Genomic DNA, 17,734 nt, shown 5'->3' with positions numbered 1-17,734 from the left:
GTCAGCACCCCGTAATGACCGTCAGTCAGTGACAGACGCTGTAAATAATGTATATTTAAATAAAGAAAATATAATTGTTATCAAAACATTATATAAATATTGATATTGAATTATTGTCCAGCCCTAAGTATAGCAAACATTTAGTATTTAATTCCAGAGCCTTTCTGGAGTGGTGTTTGAAAGCATAGTCACTGTGTTAGAAACTGTGGCCCACTAGTTTGGGGTTCCGCCATTTTTTAGTAGTGTCCAAAAACATAGTGGGCAATTTCCAGTGCATTTAAACTATCCCAAAATGCACTGCAAAAAGAAGTGTACAATCCATGTAAAAAAAACCCGAAATGATTAAGAGTCCAAAATGTTTCCCTAGCCTCCTGATTTCCATATAATTGTGCACTGTATAGTGAGTAACATAGGGAATAGTGCATAGGGAGCCATTTCAGAGACAGGGAGTGTTTCTGATACAACCACTCCCCTCCACCATCCAATAAATCCTTGGAATGTAAAGTATTATTATATCAGAACAACAATGATAATGGTAGAAGTACGCATTAAAATGTCAATTGTGAATTACGCTATTAAAAGTGTTTTAGACACAACGCAGGGTGTGCCCTCTGTGAGCATGTATTCATTCCTTAACCAAAACAACATTCAGCATGTGGTTAAAAGCACTGTATCTTCTCTATTCTATTCCTCTGTATCATTCACTGTAAACATCTGTATGTGATGGTGACTAGCCAGAAGTGTAGTCTCCATGACATCACTTCCTGTTTTGAATAGTTTTGTGTGTGTGTGTGTGTGTGTATGTGTGTGTGTGTGTGGTGAAGGGGGGGGGGGGTCTTAAGTCTCACACCAAACACAACAGCACCCCTATAAGTTACCGTCTGAAATGAGGAACTAAATAACAAGAAAACAAACAAGGCTGAGGTTACAGTGTTATATAAAAGACACGACACAGAGCAATAGACTGCCCCCCCTCACGTAGCCTCTTCTTGAACCATAACCCGACCAGCGCTTCAGAATATCAGAGTTACACTGTAAACAAGGTCCTCGAGTGGAAACTGCACTTCAGCTGCATTTACTAAACTCAAAACCATACAAAAATCTAGTTTACATTTTGTTTACTGTAAAACTGGCTCAAAAAAAAGTAACAAAAAAGGCCAAGAAAAGTTGCAGTCAGGATAAAAAAAATAATATTTTACATCAATTTAAACCTGTATTAATATGTAAGACACATTAATTCATTTTACACGACTCAGGTAAATATAAAAAATCTATTAAATCTTGTTAATCCAGTCAAATCTATATCTGATTTATATCAAAACCTCATTTGATAAGGAGCTGTAAATGGCTTTAACCAAAGTCTGACAAAGTCTGCTGAACCCTCTACACTAGCTAATAGCCTCCGGAAACTAACCTACCACAACACACTATATATCACTGTCAATTTTTACAAATGACAGCTGCCCCAGGAGAGGAACTCAGCTAAATGTGTGCCACAGAACAGGCCAAAAAATGTAGACCGTCCACCTACCAGACGGTGGTGGTGCAATGCAACTGATCAACAATACAGATAAATAAGACTTTGGCTCCATTGTTGGAGCTGAGCAAGATAAGATTATTAAAGCAGAAATTAATGATTAGATAAAATATATATGTTTTTTTTTTCATTAAATTAGAGTCCACGTTATTTATTATTGACACTTTCTGAACTAGTATAGGGTGATTTATAGGCACCTCAGGATTGGCCTATAGACTGGACAAACTGGACATTACTTGGTCAGTTAGCTACACAATCCTGAACACACATCCAGAAAGTGCCCACGAAACATTAGCCTCCTCAAATGCCTTTTCATGAATGATAAGGTCAACAAAGTAATTATGAGAAACATCAGTGTCTGAATCAGCTGAGGTGTGTGTACAGTGTGTGTAATATTGATGTTGCTGCTGAATAGATTCCAGGCAAAGTGTGGTGCGAGTTTTTAATAAATAATTCAGATGATTTATACTCAAATTTAAATCTCCTTTTACACGTTTAGAAAGGCTTAAACATGGGAAAAGAAATATCTGCCCCTTTAGCAAGTAAAGGAAGCTTAATACATCAATTAGCATGATGCTAACTGCATGCCATCGCCCTGCAAAGCACTGGCACCCCCTGCAGGGCCTGTTCTTCCCTTGCGCCCAGTGATTCCAGGTAGGATCTGGACCCACCGCCGCCCTGAAGTGGATAAGGGTTACAGACAGTGAATGAATGAATGACTACATGCCTGCATCATTTAATTAAGATGTTTTAAACAATAAATATTAAGCCAAAATATTTATTTTTCTCAGTGATTGGGGAGAACAAGCCCAATAATTATGTAATTGACTCCCACATACAAACAGTTGCCACTTTGCCTGCAATCACCTTGTGTTAGTGACAACACTGTGGATACCGATTTAGGTTTCAATTCTGCTGATCAGTCACAGAGAAATCCTCAAACTCAGACAGTGAAACTACAGACAGACCCCAGACTGTTATGTAATCTGGTCCACACTTCCACAAGACACAAGATTACGTGTTTTACTTATTTCCAAATCTATCAGTGGTACAATTTTACTGGAAAGTTATGGCTTGTGTTTAAATATATCCCTTAGTTTATAAGCAGAAAGGTCACAGAGCATTTTCACCTATAGATTTTATTCAAGCAAAGAACCTCAGTTCCTCAAACACAACCCTTTTCTGTGGTCTATTAGTGACCTGTAACAGCAGAACGGAAATCAACTTGTTATACAAATTTCTCATTTAAAACACACACACACACACACACACACAATATATTTAAATGAAATAAAATAATAAGATAAAACTTAAGGTTATCCTGGACCTCCAGAATATTAATGTAAGGTTTATTTTGTTTGTTTTTTTGCAAATTTATCTGTGAAATTTGTGCACTAAATCTAAAATACATGAAAAAAATTGAACAATAAAATTAAAAAACAAGAATTTGAGGCTTGTGTGAAGTTATATAAATCAACACATTTCAGTATGTGCTAATTTTCCTTTGGGATATATATATATATATATAGTTATAAGCAGGCAATAGAGAGTTCAGCTCTGCCCGTTCACTCTAGGCATGTTTCACTATTTTCTGAGAGGGGAAAAAAACATTCCTTAACATTTCTTCTGATTTTACATGGTGTATGTTCATATTACCAGTAATTACTATTGTAATTACTTATCCATGCTGTTTTTTCTTATTTTTATTATATAACCGTTAGCTTTTTAACAAATATATCATTGCTGTCTAATTATAAACATGTATCTCCATTTTTGTGGATTTTTACTTTACTACAACATTTGAACACAGCAGCTGTCCTTCACAAAGAACGGACCAAGAGAAGGCTCCAATCCCCTAATTTCCATGGTACAGTGCATGGCTACGGTTATGTAACTAGCCAGCAATTACCAGCACTGGATTGGTCTCTCTCTGCTTTCCACACTCACAACAACACACAACCACAACTTTCCTTATAGATTAATGACCTGGAGAAAGGCCTTTATCACACTGACAACATCCAGAGGATGCTTTACACTAGTTATATTAACATTTCTAACATTTCTGTGAGAATTTATTGGCATTCAGCCACATAAACATTAGTAAAGTCAGGAGCTGGTGTTGGATGATTAGTTCTGGATCACAAACACCAGTTCAGTTCATCCCAGAGAACACAGTTCCACTGGTTCCACAGTGCTAATGAGCTTTATACCCACTTAGCCCATGATCTGTGGCTCCACATACTTTGTTAGACCCCTTTCACCCTGTTCTTCAATGGTCAGGACCTCCACAGGATCCCCACAGAGCAGGTAGACTTTGATTTGGGCTGTGGATCATTCTCAGAACTGAAGTGACACTGACGTGGTGGTGGTGTGTTAGTGTGTGTTTTAGGGGGACGAGTGGATCAGGCACAGTAGTGCAACTGGAGTTTTTAAAGCCCTGGACTGTGAGTAGTCCACCAACCAAAAATAATAAACAAAGCTAGAAGATACATTGTCCAAGCAGGTATCCACAAACTTCTGGACAGTTTTGGTTCTAGAATGGGTTTCAGGGCTCTGCACTGAAATGGCGTGAGCTCGCATTAGCATAAGCTGACCTACATATCCGGGACTTCTGCATATTGTGCTTGCTGAACTGAATGGCACCTCGACCATGCCACCCTTGGATGCCCCATCGTCATGGTAACCAGAACTTCAGTGGCAGGCGTCCAGAGCCTGGGCTTTTCCATACAGCACATCCCCAAGAAAAGTAATGGTGGCATGGCTGAAAATGCCTTATATGTATTCTGTCTGAATATTTCTGCATTTAAAAAATAAATACAGAAGCAAACAAATAGAAACAGTGTAGGAAAATTTGCATTGCTTTTGCATGTTATTTTTAGGATGTGTCAAATTTTGCATACCACTCTACAAGAAATCATCACTGAACATCAGCTCTGAAAAGTTCAAAGCCAAGGAGTAACACTTTGCTAAAAGCAAACACAAATTACACCTGTCCTACATTCAATATTGTGTCATTGTGAGTTATTATGAAGGAAAATGAATCGGAAAATAATTGTATAAGGAGTATAAGGAAAACAACTCTCCCTATCAGTGGAAAGAAGAAAGTGAAGTTTGTGAAGTAGGGTAAAGGCCTAAATGTATAAAAACTACAAAGAAATCTCTAAACTAAATAGGAGTGAGGTATAACAATAGGTTTAAAATATTTGAATGGGAAAACTTCTCAGTTAATTTAGACAAAATTGAGTGATATACAGAAAATTCAATCTTAAATAAGTTTCCTCTTCCACCTCACATCAAGTTTACATCAAAAAAAGGCGTTTCCCCAAGACTTTTTTTTAAACTCCCCGTTCCACCTTAAATGGCGCAGCATTACATTCTGCAGCCTCCGGCGCTAGAACGTAATGCTGCACCATTTAAGGCGGAACGAAGAGTTCGAAAATGAAGTTTACATGCAGTAAAACACAAGAACCTGTAAGAAAGCCTACCGTGCATCACGTGCTTTATCTTTGGGATCACTCCCACAGTCCTCAGACAACACTTTTATATTAATAAAAAAAATATACAACATTAAATCAAAGGATCAAACAGAGAAGCTGTGTTTTGGATGCTCAGTGGAGTTGAGGAAAAGTGAAGTCCCTCCTCCTGAGGAAAACAGGTGCTGGGGCCCAAGGGAGGGAGGAGCTTTGCATGAAGATTAACACTTTCAGCCCCAGGCCAACACAAAACACTGCACGGACCAGTTATTCCAGGGGTGTAAACATGACATAGATACAGAATATTTTCAAATCAAACAAACAAAACAAAAACAAAATGCCCCTTATACTAGTTACTATATTTAGTCTATAGTTTACACCTGGATACCTGATATATAGTGAATATACCGCATTATAAAACATAGTAATTGTATTAATATATTGATTTATTTTGAGCCAGTGCCTCTGTGCAATTTGAATAAAATCCCACAGGAAAATATTAATCACACCTATGTCCCTAACACTGTGTCAAATAATTGTAAAAAAAAAAAAAAAAAAAAAAAAGATTATTATTTCATGAGATTTTATCAATAACCGTAAATGAATTCATTTCAAATGATGGTCTTCCTCCTAATTACTGTAAACAATTTATTTAAAACTTTTAAAATTACAAATCACTTAATATATATGTTATGTTATGTTATGTTATGAGCTGTTTGTTTAGTAGTTAGCTGTTAGGGAGCAAGCTAGATCTACTTTGACCTGAATGTTACTGTTGTAGCCAGTCTCTTTGTATAAAAAAGTGTGAAAAAGACACTGAGAAGGAGTAGAATTTCTTTGGAAATTAGCTAGCGCTCTTTCTCTCTCTCTCTCTCTCTCTCTCTCTGTGTGTGTGTGTGTGTGTGTGTGTGTGTGTGAGAGAGAGAGAGAGAGAGAGAGAGAGAGAGAGAGTCTCATAGCACTAGCAATCAAACCAGTCAGGAAAAAAACAGCCTTTCACATGCAGATCACTTTGGCAGAAAAGTGTAGCAATCAAAGCCTAGTCTTTGTTAGTCTGGGCATTTGATCAAAGGAGATAAATAAGTGAACCATAATGATTTTGGAAAAGTAGCTGCAGTAGCATATCATGGATATTTACTGTTTTTAAAGTTTAGAATCTGAAAATGATGGATTTTTATGGTATTTGGCAAACAGTTTTATCCAGAGCATTAAAACATGTTTAATCATGTTACACATGTAGACGAGCATAGCGATAGGAATCTTGCCCAAGGTCACAGAAGTCAGAATGGTTCAAGTGAAATTCTGTTATCCTTAAACTACATGCACTTATACTTGTTGACTTTCAGAACACCTTTTTAATTCTAATAATTAATGGGTTTAACTAGAGAATGACCAAATACGCTAGTGCAACTGCATGACAAAACTGTTGCACCATTTCATGTACCAAAATAAGGAGCTTGTCATCACTGCCTGTCCCAGCAGGCATTACCCTTTTCTGTGAGTCATTTCAAGATAGCACCACATTAATGTTCTGAACTCCAGACAGCAAGATTCACCACAGAGGCATGTGGATTTGGTTGAATACAGCACCTCATAGTGGCCATGCATGGCCCTTACTACTGAGTGATATATATAGGTTTACTTTGTTGTCATTTATAGGTTAAACCCTTAAAATCAGTAATTCCCAATCATGGTCTATGAATTATGCCTTTTATAATGTACACTTTACCATGAATTGATCTGGACCCACCTCCAAAATTCAGTCTTAGAAATTAGTTGGACTCATTAATACCAAAGTAATATCAGGGAAACTACCAAAGACAGCTGGATTTATTTATCCAATTAGAAAGCCAATGCTAACTGGCATTTAATCAGAAGCTAATTAGTTTATCACTTGGCATATTTGCTGGTCAGCGCAGTCAAGAATGTAAGAGCAGGGCAGTATAACACTACATATAAAATGAGCAGCCCCTTTATTATCAAGAATAAATCATGTATAAATCAGAATAGCTTGTACCTTCTTTGGAAGTTCTCCAGTGGGAGTTCCAGGAGTCTGTTTCTTTGTAGAGACTGGCATGGAAGGAGAAGCTAGAGAGTCAGAGTCTAGTACCAGTTGTGCCTCATTGTCTTGAGGCTCCTTCACCACTTGATCTTTCTTTTTATCTATTGTCTCATATATATCATCTTCCATGAGGTCCCATATTTTCAGGTCCCAACCAGCCCTCCTTAGCATGTCAATATCTTCTTTTAGTTCTTTGGGGCTTGTCGGCGATGAGATTTTACTGCTAACTGAGCTGGTTTCTGTTTCTTTACCCTGGGAAAGGAATGAAGGAAAGTGTGACGGAGAGATGGAATATGGGGTTTCCTCTTCAGTAAGTGGAAGAGAGGATGGTGTTCCACTTTGAGTACTGTTCACTTCTGTAACGTCCTTGTACGGGTCACAAGGTTTAGTGTCCTGCTCCGATTTAACCTCTGACAATGCTGACCCAAACAGGCTGAAGTCATACAGATCTTGAGGGATGATAAACGTTGAGATCCTATGACCATCCTTCTCAGAGTCTCTCTTGATGGACATAGGGTCCCTAATTGTTACCTCTGAAGACTGCTTTTCATTAGGAGGCTCTGTTTCCACAGAAGGTTTTGGGGGATCCTGGCCACCTTCCTCTGCAGGAGGTGCAGGAAAATCCCAGTTGTCCTCGGGAGGTAACTCTGTTACATATTTAGCAGGAATAAAGAAAGGTTTGGTGGCCTCGTCTTTGCGTACGTGCCACCAGTGGTCATTGGTCTTGGCCACCAGCACGTATCGCTCGTTGGGTTGGATGGACACCTGCGAGCCATCACGAGCTGTGTACTCATACTGGAAGTTGACCACCACCAACTGTGGAACCGACATTGTGCCCGGTCAAGGCTCACATCGGATCATTGTTGAAGCTGTGGGTAAAAAAAAGAAGAGACAAGAAATATTTTGTAATCTCACTTGAAATTCATTTATATATATATATATATATATATATATATATATATATATATATATATATATACCCACGCGGACACAGGGAGAACACACCACACTCCTCACAGACAGTCACCCGGAGGAAACCCACGCAGACACAGAGAGAACACACCACACTCCTCATAGACAGTCCCCCAGAGGAAACCCACGCGGACACAGGGAGAACACACCACACTCTTCACACACAGTCACCCAGAGAAAACTCATGCAGACACAGAGAGAACACACTGCACTCCTCACAGACAGTCACCCGGAGGAAACCCACACAGACACAGGGAGAGCACACCACACTCCTCACAGACAGTCACCCGGAGGAAACCCACGTGGACACAGGGAAAACACACCGGAGCTGTGTATGTTTTCTTTTTTTTACATGAAATAGTAAAGAAAATACATTAAATGAAATCATCTACACCCATGTGCTTTTTTTATTTTATATCTGGATAAAGATGATTTCATTTCATGCAACACCTCATGTTGATTCATTTGATTCATTTATACAACTATGCTAAATGATGTTGTCAGGCTAATGACAGCGCTACAGTTCTGTCCTTAAGACTAAAGGGATTTATGTGTAAAACACTGGTTCTTTGAAGGAAACACTGCTGGCACTGCATTTTTCTGAAGTAAATCCCTCCTAAATTGTACTGCCAGTCACTAATAATGAAACTGCACAAATGTCAAATTCAACACTCTCACTTAAGAGAATGGCTCTGCAATGGACCCAACAATTTTACCAGTCAGCTGGGTTTGGAAATCTAAAGAATGGATCCTTTGACACTTGCTCTTTCACAGGGCGTCCTGTGTCAAATCAATCAGCCCTGCGTTTCGTCAGTGAGAGCAGTATTATTTGGTTTACATAGCAGACATTATTGCTGATTTTTTTCAGACAGTGCTGACCCAGGATCGGTCTTTATGTTTTTCACCATGATGTTTACAGCATGTGAGGCAGAACAGACCTCATCTCAGGTCAGTACCCAGGGCCTTTCAGAAAAGAAGAATGCAGATGGACGAGTGGAATAACCTGGCTGCTGTTGGGTTTGCTTCAAATGCCGCAGGGGAAAGAAAAGGGAGAGGCCGGGTGTGTGACAGCTCATCAACACCAGCTATCTGCGAACAGGAGGAACTGGTTTCCCTGACATCAGCCTATATGTGGACTGAACTACATTTATTTTACAAAGACTACAACTTAGCTGCTTTTGGGTTCAACAAAACAAAGCCTCACTGTGAACTATTTGTTCATGTCTGCTTGCATTTTAGGGTCTTTATATATCAGGCTAGAAAAAAGAGACCTGCAGTGTTTGTACTAAAGTGGGGTGGTGCCCGGTGTTTATTTTTATTTAAGGACACATACCATGTACCATTAGGTATACACTGTTGGTGTTATATACATATTAGTTATGATATGCAAATTAGGTTTATTCATTCATTCATTGTCTGTAAGCGCTAATACACCCAGACACTCACCCATTCTAGGTTATTTATTACATATTTAAATAGGATGGGCCCCATAGACACTGTCCTGACACCAGGGCTTTAATTCATTCCCTGTGTTTGTTTGGACTGAGTTGGCCTACTCATTTTACACATTTTAGCTTTTACAAATAAATTTTTTTCCATTTTTAGGGAGTCTACTCCTTGGCTTCATTTCCCTCCATGTAGAGAAACAGTACTCTTCTCTGTTTGTCATATTTGCATTTATCGTGAATTGAGGAACTGTGTCTTTTTCAGTAGATGTCTATTACTCAACTTGCTTTCATTACGACTGTAATGGAAAGCCTGCCCTGAATCTGAAAGCCACTTTAAAAGTTTTCTCAGAAAGTTTTATTCCATTTGTTTGTGTGTTATACGAGATGCCTTTGTACAGCGTCAGAGGCACAACATTCAGAGACGGTGTGTAGTAGAAATCCTCCCATTTTGGTGCACAGCACCAGCTACAGGAAGCGAATGCAGTTTGCAGAGGAGTGCGTGTATGAAACCCTTAGCCCAGAGAGAAGTGGAGGCACTCAAAACAAGGGGAAATGCAGTCACTAACCACGAAACAGGAAAACCTTCAGCTGTCTGCCGTAAAGCAACAGCCGCAGCCGTGTACTGCAATCTCGGATTTCCAAATAAGGCCTGCTCTGAATGGGCTGAATACTGAGTTCCCTAATTTCCCATCCTTACAGCAGAGCAACAACAATACACACATGTGGGCTTCGCTTCATGAGAAGAAAGACCACACTGACGTCTGTAAATGTTCAGTGGTACATGATGCAGACTGAACATATTGAGAGCTGCTCTGCTGAGGTCGTGGAGCTCCAGTTGAAGCGAATTTGCTTGAATTGTCTTTAATAATCGTCACTAAATTGTAAACAACACCATATGTCCGTCCAAAGGTGTGAAATGTGATGTGAAATGCCCTGTTTGAGACAAACATTCCAGTGGTGGTGATAGGCATCAGTCATCCGCCTCATAGAAACATGTCTGAAGCACTATTTGATCATTGATACAGAGATATCCACCGGTGTTTATGGACAATACATTCAATGCTGTAAAAGTGTTAAATCACCATTGAATTGTGCAGAATTACTTTTTCAATTCCTAAAGATGGAGCACAGATCGTACTCTTTCACACCAAGCGTTTAGAAGTTTCAGTTCCGTCGTACACACCTTCAACCTTAGGCCAGTGATATGGCATCAGTACATGAATGACACGGAAAGATTTAAAGCCTTTTATAGCCTTCTAAATATAGCACAGTGTGTTTATGGCATGAAATATTTCTGTATCTGTGGAACACTGTGTGAACAGTTTTAGTCCAGTTCCACTCACACTGTGCTAAACCTCATAAAGCCACGGTAATTACACTGCAGTGTTTACGACCCTGGTCTACATTTGAATGAATATGAATGAACAGAGCCTATATTCCTTTACTAATTCCTCATTAATATATACATGAGACAATATAATATATAATATTATAATATATATAATAACATTGTATACAATGATTTGCACTTAGTATTGTACACTGTCCACATACTGTATACACTGGACTCATTTATACTTAGCATTCATACATTCTGTATATGTACAGTATACTCTGTCTTATATTCTGTGTAATCTGTGTATATCAATAGACTGTAAATATTCTATACAAACATGCATATACTTATATATATACAAAGATGCACAAATATATATGTAACAACTAAAATATATTCTATATTTTTATTTTATTCTCAGCTTATACAGCACTTATAGCGCAATGTATAGGATTTATATCTTTTTTTTATATCTTTTTATATATAGGGAAAGATAATTATGTATAAGAAAAACTTATCTCCAAATTAGTAACTTAACAGGAGATGGGTAAAAAACCTTCCTAAATTTTAATGGCTGTCAATGCTAAAAGGTTTTATAGCAAATCATTGTGGAGCATGTCTATTGGTCCATTCGTCATGAAACTTTCAAACAAAAGGAGGCTTTGGACAGCGATATACATATTTCTATATTGGCACAGACATATACTAATGTGCTTTGTTGTTTTAGCACCCTGTCTTCGACCTCTGCTATACTTGCACTTCTGGTAGATGCTAACTGGTAGATGCTAGATGCCTTGTACTGAGCAATGACAAAAAAGAGTGCCACTTCTGGCAAACACAGACTGCACTAACTTCATTAGGAACATTCTGAGTGTGCTGTCAGTGCAGTGCAGAAAATGGAGGTTGGGTTACCATAGAGAAGCAATGTCAACCAAGGCACAAAAAAAGGAACAGAAAGCAGTAAGATTTTACCATATGGCCAAGCTGTAAACAACTGTACACTTCACTTCACTTCACTTCACTTCACACAGCACAACAGGACATTACCAAATGAAAGGGAAGGTGTGAAGATGAGGGCCTACCTCTGGTGAGCGAGACAGCAGGGCCAGGTTCTCCTTTATTCCTCCACACCTCCCTGAGAACAGGTGCTTTCATGTCTTCGACCTCCCTTCCCCATTTCTTCCCCTCACTGTTCTCGCCCTCAGCGCCGTAGTCAGTGTGAGAAGGGAGGAGGTTGTGTTGCTGGACGGGTTTGAGGGTGTGTGAGCTTGTGATTCTGAGTGTGTGTGTGTGTGTGTGTGTGTGTGTGTGTGTGTGTGTGTGTGTGTGTGTGTGGTTGAGGGAAGGCGTGCAAAGTGTTTGAAGGAGTGTTTTTGGAGATGAATAGTGACTATTTCCATGTACTCGCACATATGTTTGTACTTAATTCAAATACTAATAGAGATTAGTAGTTACTCATACTAACACCTCCCTGAGGCATCTCAGTATTTCTGCTCATGTTGACGACTGACTTTGGAGCTTTGGCTTTTTATTACAGAGCTGTGGGTTCAGTCCCTGCCTCGGTGACTGTCAGTGAGGAGTGTGGTGTGTTCTCTCTGTGTCTGCGTGGGTTTCCTCCAGGTGCTCTGCTTTTCTTCCACAGTCCAAACACACATTTGTAGGTGGATTGGCTATGTGACTGCCTAAAAGAGTGTGACTGGTTGAGTGTGTGAAATTGTCTACAGGTGTGAGTGTGTGAGTGACTGGGTGAGTGTGTGAAACTGTCCACAGGTGTAAGTGCATGAGTGACTGGGTGAATGTGTGATATAGTCCACAGGTGTGAGTGTGTGAGTGACTGGGTGAATGTGTGAAATTGTCCACAGGTGTGTGTGTCTGAAAGTGTGTGACTGGGTGAGTGTGTGACGCTTTTTCCAGGGTGTGTTCCTGCCTTGTGCCCACTACGTACCTGATAATTATGAAGTGGTTACAGAAGATGAATGAATGAATGACCCAGAAGAGAAGAACAGCATGGTGCACCCTGTAATTTCTGTGCTGATGCATGTACTGACCACAGTACAAGTTGCTCAGGGCTTATACTTTTGTTGTTCTACATTCACTTGATCCATTCTTTTACACAGGAACAATACATGGCAAACAATACAACATACTGGAGCATGGATAAAAGCTTAGCTACACTAGCTCCAGGGTTGTGTCAGCTGGGAGCTTACTCAGTTTAGCCTCTTCTCTCCACACATTGGAAAGAGTGAGGAAAAGAGAAGCAGAGTGAATGAAAGAGGAATGAGGGAGGAGACAGATGAGTGAAGAAAGAGCCCTGCTGTGGCTTGTTCTTGAAACCGCCCAGTGATATCACCGACACATTGCTGCTAACATGCGTCTTGTTTATGGCACAGCTGTTTTTTGAGCTATTTCTGTTGTGTGACTCAACCAAAGGGGGTCATTTTAGGGACTAGAGACATCAATGTCCAACAGAGGCAAGGACAACACCAGTAGTGATGGTGCTATGATTGAGTCTAGTAAATGTATGCTACCGTTATTAGCTCAATAGATCGTATCAACACTGGGAATCCCTGTGGTGTGGAGTAATCCTGACCACTAAGCTAACCACTGATTGTTAAGCTAATACATGCAAGCATTTATTAGCAAATCTTACCTCTTATAGCATTGTAAAACTACAGTTGTAATATTAATTCAGCACAAAAAGACACCAGATAAAATTTTATTACATGTATAAACACGTTAAAAGTGTTTTGTGTGTGTGGGTGTGTATTTGTAATTTATTCAAACATTCCCACACTCTTGTCTTTTATGGAAGCTAACTGTTGCTAGTATAGGTGTGACGAGACACTCATTTTACGCGAAGAGACGAATCACAATATTGGGTTCTCGAGAACGAGATGAGATGAGATTTTTAAATATTTTTAAAATTGTGGAGTTTTATTTGACAAAGTAAAAAAAAAAACTCAACAGACTGGTTTCTCTCCTGTACGACTGAGTCTCCTGAGACTTAACTGTGTATGAAATATGCAGGAGTTTCTAGCTTTTAATCGAAGCAGTGTGTGACCGAACAGAACCACTTTCCACTTAATATACTTAATATAAAAAATAAATAAATAAAATAATAAATAAAAACAATAAATATAACAAAAATAAATACACCTTTTCTTAGTGCAAACCACAACCAGTCATATTAAGTCTAATATCAAGCTTAGATGGGAACCAAGGATACGTCATCAGTGGGGAGCTGAATACAGTGAGAGTCATGACAGCATCATTGTTAATTTTTTGTTTACCGTGGAGTCAGATCTGAGTGAGATATAACACGTGTAAATGTTGCAGAGTTCAGAGTCGTCCTGCAGAGATTGTGAACAGCGGAAAAATTTAACCTATGCAGCTAGCTCTGGCTAATGCACATGGTGTCATGGCAAACACAGCCCCAGAAACACACACAAATTCCCTGTTATTTATTTATATAAAACATTGTAAATGACCTTGTGCAACTTGATAACGCTGTATTTGAGGCTTTCTTGAGTTAGTGACCCTCGACACACCCCCAGACGATGTCACTGTTTGCACTGAAGAACCTACTTTTCTTTGCTTCCAGCTGTGAACAAACGTTTCTTGATGCATTACAAGCGATGCCTCTTCTGCTGAGAGCTGCCTTTGACTTTGACTGCTGAGCTTTTACATTCGCTGACATTGCTACTGTGCTGCCAGATCCCTCTTAAAAAGTTCTCACTACCGAAGTGATTTTTTTCCCTGTGAGACAGGTTCAAGCTTGATGAGAATTATTGTCACATTTTAATCTCGTGAGATTGTGTCACCCCCATAGTTACTAGTATTAACCTAACACTATTCTTTAAAATTAATGAATAAATAAAAATTAAGTTTCAGTATTCTATGTTCACGATCTCTAAAATCAAAATCGCTAACTTTTTGACTTTTTCATCAAAACTGGATACAATATTTGCCTTAAGAACAGAACAAATCCATCACACTATTCTGTAGCACGTTTTCCTGATGGAGCTCATAACGAATGCAGCACCCAATTAAATCTTCACTTGCTGGTTTCAAACCAGTTATATTAGTTATTGAGGTTGTCATTTTTAATACTACACACCAGTTACCATAAAATGACAAGGGTGGGAGAATGTTTAAATTTTTAATTACAAATAAAAAAAAAAGAAAAAAGAAAAGCTTTCCAACTTATTTGCCGGGGCACAGTGCCACAGCAGGTAGTAGGGTCCTGGAAGTTGTGGGTTCAAGTCCCGCTCTGGGTGACTGTCTGTGAGGAGTGTAGTGTGTTCTCCCTGTGTCTGTGTGGGTTTCCTCCGGGTGACTCTCTGTGAGGAGTGTGGTGTGTTCTCCCTGTGTCCACGTGGGTTTCCTCCGGGTGACTGTCTGTGAGGAGTGTGGTGTGTTCTCTCTGTGTCCATGTGGGTTTCCTCCGGGTGAATCTCTGTGAGGAGTGTGGTGTGTTCTCCCTGTGTCTGCGTGGGTTTCCTCTGGGTGACTGTCTGTGAGGAGTGTGGTGTGTTCTCTCTGTGTCCATGTGGGTTTCCTCCGGGTGAATCTCTGTGAGGAGTGTGGTGTGTTCTCCCTGTGTCTGCGTGGGTTTCCTCTGGGTGACTGTCTGTGAGGAGTGTGGTGTGTTTTCCCTGTGTCTGCGTGGGTTTCCTCCGGGTGCTCCAGTTTCCTTCCACAGTCCAAAAACACACGTTGGTAGATGGATTGGTGACTCAAAAGTGTCCGTAGGTGTGAGTGTGTGAGTTAATATGTGAGTGTCACTCTGTGAAGGACTGGCGCCCCCTCCAGGTTGTGTTCTCGTCTTGCACCCAGTGATTCCGGGTAGGCTCCGCACCCATCTGCGACCATCTTTGTACACCTAATAAAAAAACGTGTTGCATTGCTAACAGTAGCTCTAACGTTACCAGCTTCAACATGTATCAGCAGATTGTTTTTCTACACTTTCAGCTGAAAATTTTAACTCTGCAGATGGCGTATGAGATGAGGAGGCATGTTTACAACAGACATGGTGATGACACGTCATTTTTCATTTTGGTCAGTACCACTTTAAGAGCTCGTATTTAACAATAGCCCCAGCTGTATTTGAATAACCTTCAAACATGTTTCCCTCAGATTCCTCAGAGCCACTGGGCTGGTCTGATAACACAGTCCAGCTCCCCAGGAAACAGCAAACCGATCTGTGAACACAAACGGCCGACCTTTCATTGGACGGAAAATAGAACAGATGTTAGAAGATTGATTGTCATCATAAATTGGATTTTCCAGCTATTCTTCTCTGCCGTGGATAAACAATAGAGGCCTAAATGCCACAAATCAAACTCTGAACAGCAGCAGTATGCAGACCTCAATAACAATAATAATAACCAAGAGGTGGACGCTAACTGTTACAATTTCACTGGAACATTCTCTAAGATAAGCTTTTATGGAGTTGTTCTGCTTGTGAAGATTTTAAATTCACTCTTTTACATCCACTGAAATTTTTTTGTGAGGAACCTACCCTTCTTTATTCACGCTCCCATGCTCTTATACTTCATTCATCTGTAAAATTATCATCCTGTTCAGGGTCACGGTGGATCCAGTCCATCACAAACTCACCCAGTCACTCACATTCACAGCTCATTCCTTGCACTTACCCAGTCACTCACAGTTGGCTGGGGCAGCTGTAGTATTGCAGAATTCAAAAACATGACTTCAAGGGTCTTTATTAAAATATTTTACAGGTTTTCTGTGAAAACAGCTAAATCTAATTTTTATAGGGGGTGTCCACATTTGTCAGCGAGGTGTAGGTTTAGGAAACCCTTAAGCACCTCTGGTCACACAGTACTCACACGAACAGCAGTTTACACACAGGCTCTAAGAGACAGAAGAGGAACGACATGATGGAGAAAAACCAGTAGAGCCCGTCCAGGTCGGTAGAAGCTGTAGCACAGGCCTGATGGAGGACATGACTCTAAGCCAAAAGAATGTGGACCGTGGCCCTACTGTCTGTTCCCACACTGTTTACACATGTGAATGACTGCGTGCTATTGCTGTAATGTTAATCATGTTTAAAAATAAATTTGTGAACACTTAAAAATGCGTTAAAGGAGTTAAGTACAAGCCATGTCCTGCTTGGAGAAGTTAAAACAGCAGGCCTTTAGGGCCCTGGCTGAAATACACACTGATCAGCCATAATATTAAAGCCACCTCCTTGTTTCTACACTCACTCTTTATATTATCAGCTGCCACCACAGGCCATCATTATTTGGGTGGTGGGTCATTCGCATCACTGCAGTGATACTGATATGCTGGTGCAAGTGGATCAGACACAGCAGTACCGCTGGAGTTTTCAAACCCCATCCTGTGTTCAGTGAGGACTAGAGGATGACCAACAACAAACTGTGCAGCGACAGATTCAGAGCTACTGTCTGTCTTTACATCAAGGTGGATGTACGAGGTAGGTGTGCCTAACAGAGTGGACAGTGCATGCTTAAAAACTCCAGCAGCAACTGCTGTGTCTGATCCACTCGCCTCTGCCTTGGCACCATTGATTGTTTTTGTCATGGATGACTGGGAGAGGGGGGAAATTTTTTAAAAAAAAAAGCTGGATGTGTTGTAGACATGGAGCTGTCTGGTTCCATTAACAATCACAGAAAAGGAATCAGAGTACATAAGTTTCTCTACTGTCAGCCATTTCAAAACACTTTAATAATGTGTTTGTTTAGATATTTTTTGTGGCATTTTCCTTTAAGACAGAAATGACCGGTGTGTGTTTAAAATGGAGGGATATTAGCTTTTCCTTTTCTTTAAAATGACCCTATGTTTGAATTCTGCTGCTTTCAAGAACTCGAGCAAATGGAAAATGAGTAGAAGAATAAACAAAGTCAATGTCCTGTTGTTTTA

At 39.9% G+C, this 17,734-nt stretch overlaps 1 protein-coding gene across 2 annotated transcripts in view; it reads right to left on the bottom strand.

Annotated features, from left to right (window-relative positions):
• arhgap27 (Rho GTPase activating protein 27) overlaps positions 1 to 12,039 on the bottom strand; it is a 39,904-nt gene extending 27,865 nt beyond the window's left edge. For both annotated transcript variants that reach the window (XM_066664108.1, XM_066664109.1), the window contains exons 1-2: positions 11,911 to 12,039; positions 7,028 to 7,941 (exon numbers count right to left, since the gene is read on the bottom strand). In XM_066664108.1, the coding sequence (XP_066520205.1) occupies positions 7,028 to 7,903 (876 nt within the window). In that variant the 5' untranslated portion in view covers positions 7,904 to 7,941; positions 11,911 to 12,039. The remainder of the gene's footprint in view (positions 1 to 7,027; positions 7,942 to 11,910) is intronic.
• Positions 12,040 to 17,734: the final 5,695 nt, after the last annotated feature.

Source organism: Hoplias malabaricus, chromosome 3 (genome assembly GCF_029633855.1).
Source record: "Hoplias malabaricus isolate fHopMal1 chromosome 3, fHopMal1.hap1, whole genome shotgun sequence".
Taxonomy (NCBI): domain Eukaryota; kingdom Metazoa; phylum Chordata; class Actinopteri; order Characiformes; family Erythrinidae; genus Hoplias; species Hoplias malabaricus.
Note: the sequence above shows the minus strand (reverse complement) of the source record. Positions and strands in the feature narration are given on the sequence as shown.